The sequence below is a fragment of the Juglans regia genome, chromosome 16 (assembly GCF_001411555.2).
Source record: "Juglans regia cultivar Chandler chromosome 16, Walnut 2.0, whole genome shotgun sequence".
NCBI classification, from domain to species: domain Eukaryota; kingdom Viridiplantae; phylum Streptophyta; class Magnoliopsida; order Fagales; family Juglandaceae; genus Juglans; species Juglans regia.
In genome coordinates, this window is record NC_049916.1 from 21483558 (window position 1) to 21492379 (window position 8822).

At 39.6% G+C, this 8822-nt stretch overlaps 1 protein-coding gene across 1 annotated transcript; it reads right to left on the bottom strand.

Moving 5' to 3' along the window:
- Nucleotides 1–5617: 5617 nt before the first annotated feature.
- On the bottom strand, nt 5618–8203 carry LOC109016968. Its single transcript, XM_035686229.1, has one exon. The coding sequence runs from the start codon at nt 8201–8203 to the stop codon at nt 5618–5620; it is 2586 nt and encodes an 861-aa protein (XP_035542122.1).
- Nucleotides 8204–8822: the final 619 nt, after the last annotated feature.

Below are 8822 nucleotides of genomic sequence, written 5' to 3' on the forward strand. Positions count from 1 at the left end.
GATTCTTTTTCACCTAACCTCTCCACCATTAGATTCTGAAAAATGTAGATGAAAGGAAAATCAACATCCCATGTTAAACACCTATCATTACTATAGTCTAACGTAAATTAAATTAAGTTAGATCTTACATAGTTGTGTTCACTTGCTGCATTAATGAATTTACCCTTTCTTGTTGACCAATGTGTTTCCTTATAAAATTCAACCATGTTTGGCGCCGTCTCCCTCTGAAACACACAAGTAACAGTAAATACATTATACTAATTGAACATATTGGTGAGGACTTATATATACCCTATCACAAACCTTCTCCTCTAATATCCGTATAAAGGATTTTCGTCCACCGGTATGTTTGACTTTCAATTTTTGTCTATTTGAAGTGTTTCTTCTGGACTTCTCCTGCACTTGTTTCTAAAAAATTAAATCTCATTGACAAATATTGTGTTTCTCGAGCTTAACATAATTGGAAAATACCCTTACTTCATCATATACTCCTATTTGAGGCAATAACAAAATCAACCTTGACTATTTATGCCACTTAATACTAATATGATAGTAAATTACCATATACCTTAAATGTCAAACTTGCCCACCGTTCACATAGCTTTTCCCATACAGCTTTCTCCACCATGTCCGTCCCACCACGTAGGGCCTCTTCATGTGATGCATATTTTAAATACACCTTGTGTAGTGCGTAATGATATGCATTATACTTATCGCCCAAATGTCTTTCAACCATCTCACGATGGTTGTCCCTTGTCCAATCCAGAACAAAATCTGCCTGTAATATCAAATATGCACTTCATTAGAATGGTTTGTCATCAAACATGCCTGATTAGGCGAAATGAGTAAGCCACCAACTTCATCCATTTTTTTAGTACAAAAGTAAGGTCCTACCCGCACACGGTCAACGAGCTCTTGCTTTTCCTCGTTAGGTACATAACTCCAACTAGCATGCCTCATGTCGGCATGTACCTTAATAATCCCCGTCAGCCGACCAGTGAATATGGAGGCATTTTCGCACGAAGGCCCTCGATGACCATCTTGTATAACCAGAGGGATCTTACCCATCTTCCTAACTCGTTCAAATAGCGTGCCTTTCGCCTGCCCTCGACCTCGTTTCTTAGTAGGTGGATCTACATTAAGACATCAATATCGTGTAACCCAGTCACCTTTTTGCATTCATGAACCATGTCATGAATTTATAGACTTGTAAAGATTGATATGAATTGACCACACCACATAGTATAAACTGACTCCTTAGGAACCAGTTGGAACCCATACCTGTATTAGTGTGACTCTCTCCAACAAGTGCTCCACCCATTGCCTCTTGTGTGCCCGCACCTCCTACATCCTGCGTACTCTCATTTGACTCTGGCTCATCCCGCAATGTGGTTCTCCGTGGCAACGCATCTGCTTCTTGGACACTACCAATGAGAGTGCTGCCATGTCGTACTCGGCCCCCCCGAAACTTTATAGATTTCACCATACGTGGCTTTCCTGGAATTTCAAACCCAACTCAGTTCTAACATGCAACCAATTTGTGAGAGAATAGAGTAAGATGCCATTTAACCTACTAAATATCATGTAAAGTAATATTTCAGCCTTTTACTATTCTGTTGGGACCATGTCAATATACTCTACTTGTAAGCATACTAAAGCCACATCTCGTATGTGTTTAAACCTACTAAGATGCATTCTAGCATGTAGGAAATAAGAGGGCAGATGCATGTTTTTTACATGCATTGACATGCAAAACATTTGCAGCACATTGTTATTAACTAAAGATCAAGCGGTAGATAACAAAAATAATATTAGGGAACCTAAATTTACAAACAACTTGTGAAGATAAAAAAAAAATTCAAAAGTATGATGAAATGGTTGTAGGTGTAAAAGTGTAAACCTAATCTAACATCTTAGTAGAACAAACGCAGACACAGAATAAGCCAAGAGAGACAAAAGAGTTGTTGGTACCTGGACTTCAGAGTCTGGCTGTCGTGGCAGTAGGTGAATGAGAGGAGCTATTATGTGTAGTTTATGTAATATGTTTTAAACTTTTGCAAATGCTCAAATGGAAGAAAAGAAGCAGCTACATGCATAGGAAGATAGTTGTAAATGAGATAATATCGAAGTGAAAAGCTCCTTGTGAAGAAGATAGTTTAAAGATCCAAAGTGGAAGAAAAGAATCTGGAAAATGCAAACCAAACTACTGCCAAACCTGATGCCACTGCTGGAAGCATAGTGTAGATGCTGGAACAACAACAGCAGCTCTGGCAGACCTTGGATATTGATGCACTTCAGAGTGTCTCGTGATTTTCCATTCTGTATCAGATGTATTGCACTTTCCAGAACAAAATAAAGGTTTGTCTAACACAGAGGATTGAGGGACATCTGTCCATGGGAAATCCCACCCAGCCACTACGATTTGACATCATGGCGCCATTTCCCATCTCAAAAAAATTACCCTCCCGCCCTTTACCACATCTCCCTCCCCTTACATATATAGGCCAGTCTTGTTGTATATTATCATCAGAAAAATTACCATTTTGCTCGTCAACAGTGTTCCAGAAATTAAATGGACCATTTTTTTAAATACCATGATCCACAATTAAACAACAGCAGATGTATGGAGTTGTGAGAATACCATAAAAAATGGTATCCATTTAGTTGAATGCATATGTTATTTATTCCATTTTAAATAAGTCAACAATATCTTGGAGTTGTGGACGTCTATTTCTGAATCCCATAATCAGAAATTATGTCTACACACCTGGACAGGAGTTGGAACATATCAACAATATCAAACATGTTTAGTTGGTAGGGCTGATAGTTTTTATGCCCCTTTTTAAAATACTCAGCCATCATTACTGCTCACGGTATGATGTGTAATTAAATCCCATGTTTCCAGCAACACCTCAAAAGCTGAGTGTTTTTTTGTACAACCTTGAACTCAAATTTATGACCATGTAAATGGGTGTGTGCATATAGATTGTACTTTTAGATGTGGGTTTGTTTGTATTTCCTGATTTGCAGCATTATTTGGTGTTGTATATATATTCTTTAGTGCTTTGCATGAACTGGACAATACTCCCACATGGGTTATGTGCCACAGCCATCATTCCCCAACTAGGGTGCAACCCGAGAGGTAATGCCACTTGATGATCCCTTTGCAACCCTCATGGGGAGTTTGTGATCCTCCCCATGCATATACCTCCAATAGTTGAATGCTAATAGTTTTGGATGCGCTTGTTTATCTAGATGCTTATGCTGTGGGAATTTGGAAATAAGCATTGGCATAATCCCCCTGCCATGACCTTCCAGCCACTTGACATCATAGAAGTGCTTAACACAGAGGATTGTGGCACGTTGCCTTTAAAGACTAAAAAAAAATCTGCATACAACATAAAAACCACCTGTGAGTAACCTTTTGCCCAATTTGAGGCAGCTATCAACATCTTCTTAAGTTTTGGACATGTCAACATAATCCAACTAAAAAATTCCAGTCCTTAAATGTAAAACACAAAATATCTTGCATTTAGTCCAATCCTTTCAAAGCAACAATAACGAAAGCAACAATAACATGATCATCATATAAAGAGGTACTTATCTGCAATGTTCTTCTACTTTTATATAAACTACAAAGATGATCTGTTCTGTATTGTGCAGTAGATTTGGATCTATATAAGTACTTGAACTTAGAGTTTTTTTGCAAAATTATAGTTATTTTGCAAACTTATAGTTATTTGGCAAAATTATAGTTATTTTGCAAACTTGTATTACTTAGAAAAAAACACAAACAGATCAGGCTCAAACTGTTTGTTCCAATCAGCACCAGACAGGTTGCTACCTTAATAGAAATACATTCAACATGTTTCCAGTAGATAATGAACTCTTTATATAATATATATATATTGCGATGAATAACATCATGGGGCTGATATGTTTTTTCATCTCTAAAGGCTTTATCCAACTTGTGACTCCGCTGGTTTTGTACATATATATTATGAAAGGGAGATCACCTAATCATGATGTAGTGTATAGTACCAAATGTTACACTACACTGGACCCGATACAACATCAACCACACTCTCTCCATTTCTACTCTATCTCCTGCTTATTTACCAATGTCTAATGACTAGAACCGTAATTAAACAAACAGAATAATAATAATATATAACCATAATAAAATCCTTGAATAACCAATTTTCTGCACTTTAGAATTTAATATTTAAGAACATTTATTCCAACTGAATGATAAGGAAACCACCTCAATTCTAGTAGATAAAGTTCTTGATCACAACTAAAAATTACACATCAGAATGGACAATGCATGACCAAGCTTCATTTCTTACATAATATTCTTGCATGATTAATAAATCATGCAATCTTCTTAAGCACATATTGCCTTTTACAAGTACCATTATAAGTCAATCATACTTTCCCAAACAACATTATCAATATCTTATATTGGTTTTTGATCGGAAAAAGGCAAACCCAAAAGCAAAAGTGTCAAATACGCACTTAATACTAAAAATCATCATCAGCTTCCTCATTCAGCTGATTCTCGGCCTCGCTACCAGAGTTATCGTCGGCACATACGTCCTTCAGGCTCAAGTCATCATCAGATAGTACATCATCAATATCGAACTCACGGTCAACTGATTGCATCGGTTCTGGACCCGATATGGAAGCTGGATCAACAAACAAATGCTCTGAATCCTCTCGATTCAATGGCTCAGGCATGGTTGGTCCACTCTCGAGTATAGGGGGGTAATTGTTCGTGTTATTGTCAACCTCATCATCTGAGTCACCATCTGATGTTTCGTCATCGTCCATCCCATCCTCAACAGCTCTACTTGCGTGAATGTTGTAAACATTCCTACTTGTAATTTTATGGACGACCTGCCAACTTCCCCCCAGTATTGGATCATTGAGATAAAAGACTTGACTTGCTTGGGAGGCAAGGACAAAAGGCTCATCTTTATACCATTGCCTAGCAGTATTGACTACCGTCAATTTGTCCCTGACACGTATCCCCCTTCTCGGGTCGCCAATGTCATACCATGCGCATTGAAAGAGATATACCTTACGCCAACCCATGTAGCGTAACTCTATAATATCATGCAACACACCGTAGAAGTCAACATGGGATCCTTGTTGCTCGCCATGCACAACCACCCCGCTGTTTTGAGTACGGCGATGCCTTTCACGCTCTTTCGTATGAAAGCGAATACCATTCATTATGCATCCAGCATAGGATGCAACCCATGGATCTGGACCACATGCTAGGGCATATATCTCATCGGTTACCGCAGTAGGCCTAACTGAACGCACCTCTCGAATCTACCAGACAGAGAAGATTTAAGATGAATTAGTTATATGTGTAATTTGAGGGGAATGTAGTTATAATGATAGACGATGTTCGTATCTTACGCGTGATCTGAACCACGATGGAAATTGACTCTGGTGCCTACGGTCGATGTTCTGAGGGTCATCTTCTTGGATCTTCTTATAGTGCTCCATGTCAATATATGTGACCCAAACAATTAGTAGGAGGGAAAAAAGTTTTAGCAATCACGATTCAACAAGTGCATAAGAACGAATAATTATCATGGTCCACTTACTCAATGTATTGCTCAATCTCCGTGCAATTATTAAGTATATACCATCGAGCCTTGACCAATAGTGTGTCGGCTAATTTGTGAGAACTTCCTGTTCCCAATGGTCTAACCTTTTGTGAGAAAACAGATAAACTTGGCTCATTTCCCGACTCAGTTGTCCCAATACGAACATCATTGTTGCGTTCCTCGCGATTATATCTAGTCTCAATATCATGGAGGTACATAGAGCAAAATGTAAGACACTCGAGATGCACATATGCCTCAGCAATTGAGCCCTCTGGCCGAGCTCTGTTGCGGACATACCTCTTGAACTTCCCTAGATACCTTTCAAAAGGGTACATCCACCTGTATTGCACGGGTCCTGCCAGGAATGCCTCCTCTGGCAAGTGAATGGCAAGGTGCACCATGATATCAAAAAAAGCTGGAGGGAATATCATTTCTAGTTTGCAAAGAATGATGGGAATGTTAGCTTGAAGACATGTCAACACTGATAAGTTCAAAGTGCGAGAACATAATTCTTTGAAGAACGAGCTTAAATCTATTAAGGCTTGACGCACATCAGGCCGTAAGAACCCACCAATCACAACCGGCAACAGTGCTTGCAAGAAGACATGACAGTCATGGCTTTTCATTCCACTAATCTTCCCGTCACTAGCATTCACACAACGGGCAATGTTCGATGCAAAACCATCAGGAAATTTCACTTTTGATAACCAATCACAAAAAATCCTTCGCTCATTTAAGTTTAACGTGTAGCAACCAAGACTCATAGTAATATGGTCCCCATCATGCTGTAAATGCAATTCTTTCCTTATTCCAAGGTTTGCCAAATCACGACGGGCATTTGCGGAGTCCTTAGTTTTTCCTTCAATATTCAGCAATGTTCCCAACACGCTATTGCATATGTTTTTCTCAATATGCATGACATCAAGGTTATGTCTCAAGCCCAAATCTAACCAGTAGGGAAGCTCAAAGAAGATAGATTTTTTGGTCCAATTTAGTTGATTCGGCGTTCGTTTCCTCTTCAAACCAAATTTGCCAAACTGGAAATGTGTAACTTCACGTAATTGTTCTAGCAAAACCTCTCCCTCGACCCTTGATGGTTGGAGTCCATGCTCTTCGCACCCATTAAAAGAGTTCTTTTTGCGTCTCAAACTGTGATCTGGTGGCAACCACCGTCGATGCCCCATATAGCAATGCTTTCGCCCATATACCAACCATTGTGAATTTGTATCTTCTCTACATGAAGGACAAGCCAACTTGCCTTTCGTGCTCCAGCCAGAAAGATTGGCGTATGCAGGAAAGTCATTGATAGTCCAAAGTAGTGCTGCATGCAAGGTAAACATTTGTCCACTGTACGCATCAAACGTCCGAATACCCTCTTCCCATAATTCCTTCAACTCATCGACAAGAGGACGCAAGAACACATCAATATCATTCCCTGGTGACTTAGGGCCAGGGATTAGCAACGACAACATGGTGTATGGATCTTTCATGCATGACCAAGGGGGCAAGTTGTAGGGCACAAGTAGTACCGGCCAAATACTGTACGGCCTACTCATGTTATTGAAGGGGTTAAACCCATCACTCGCCAACCCAAGCCTAACATTGCGAGGATCATGGGAAAAGGCAACATATTTGTTATCGAAGTCTTTCCATACCCTTGAATCTGCTGGATGTCGCATGGATGTTGGATCGTCAACACGTGCATCTTTATGCCATCTCATGGCTTGGGCTGTCTTCGTTGACATAAACAGTCTCTGCAAGCGCGGCTTCAAGGGGAAGTATCGAAGAACCTTTTGTGGTATCATCTGCTGGTCACTTGTGCTTGCAATCCACCTAGATGCTTTACATTTAGGGCATTCATTGTATGATGCATTTTCCTTCCAAAACAACGCACAGTCATTTGGGCACAAATGTATCTTTTCATAATTAAATCCCAAGCCACGCTCTAAGCGACGAGCATCGTGATATGAATTTGGAAATAGAGCGTCGGGAAATGCATCGTGCAAAAGCTTGATCACCATGTCAAAGGACTTCACTGTCCAACCACCTATGCTCTTGATGTGAAGTAGCTTGACGATGAATGATAGCTTCGAGAACTTAGCACATCCGGGATAAAGTGGTTGTCGTGCGTCAGCAACCAACTCGTCGAAGTTATAGTCGGTTGGAGCATTAAAGGTGGAGGGTTGATAATTATCATTTGCATTTCTTCCATTGCTACCTTCCTCATCCATAAACGACCCATGACGAATGTCGTCTAACATCTCGTCGACATCATCAATATAGTGATTGTAAGAGGATGCTACATCATCTTCTTCATCGGAGAATGTAGAATTCAGTATCGGATCCTCTTCTCCATGGAAAATCCATTCTGTATACGTTGGATCAATCCCTCTTAAAAACAAATGATCTTCCACGATACGAATAGAGTGAAAAGCTCTATTCCGGCATCTCCTACATGGACACCTAATCTGATCAGCTGTCGCTGCATGAGCTTGTGCCATGGCTAAGAATTGTCTAACACCTTCATCATACTCAGGGGAATGCAATCTATCTTCAATAAGCATCCAAGACTTATCCATCATGCAAAACTGCCCAGTTACTGTTCAATGCTAAGTAGGACAGGTTTGGCACACTGTGCAATGACCTTCTATCTGAAAATTAATAATATTAGTCTTTCCATACCCCGGAGACCAGTTTTGTATCTCAATAACTAGGAAGGAAATATCAAACTGTTTTGTATATCATTTTCAAGCCCATAGCTATGATAGATTTGGTGGCTAACAGCTTATTTGAAGGAATTAAACGGTATTTGCAACAATCGAGTTATTTGCTTACATAACCCACATATATGTAGATAAGTCAACGATTCAAAAATAGTAAGACACAGAATAGGTGTATAAAGACAGTTGTGGGGTGTGGTTAGATAGAGGTAAACGGGAAAGTCATGAAATTGGCACGTATGCCAAGTTGGATTACTCTTCTTGTGTGATGCAATGTTAATTTGGACCATGACAAACCGTGTTTTGGCCTTTCCCATATTTCAGTCCATGTGCACCAAGTATAATTTGAGGCACCTATCCAAATTAATAGCTGGTGAAGCAAGTATTTTATTTGAATAACCAGCGATAGACACGTCCAGGTAAATGAGACTTCCATTTTGAATAGAGGTATTTGATATGTAATTCCATTATCCAAAAG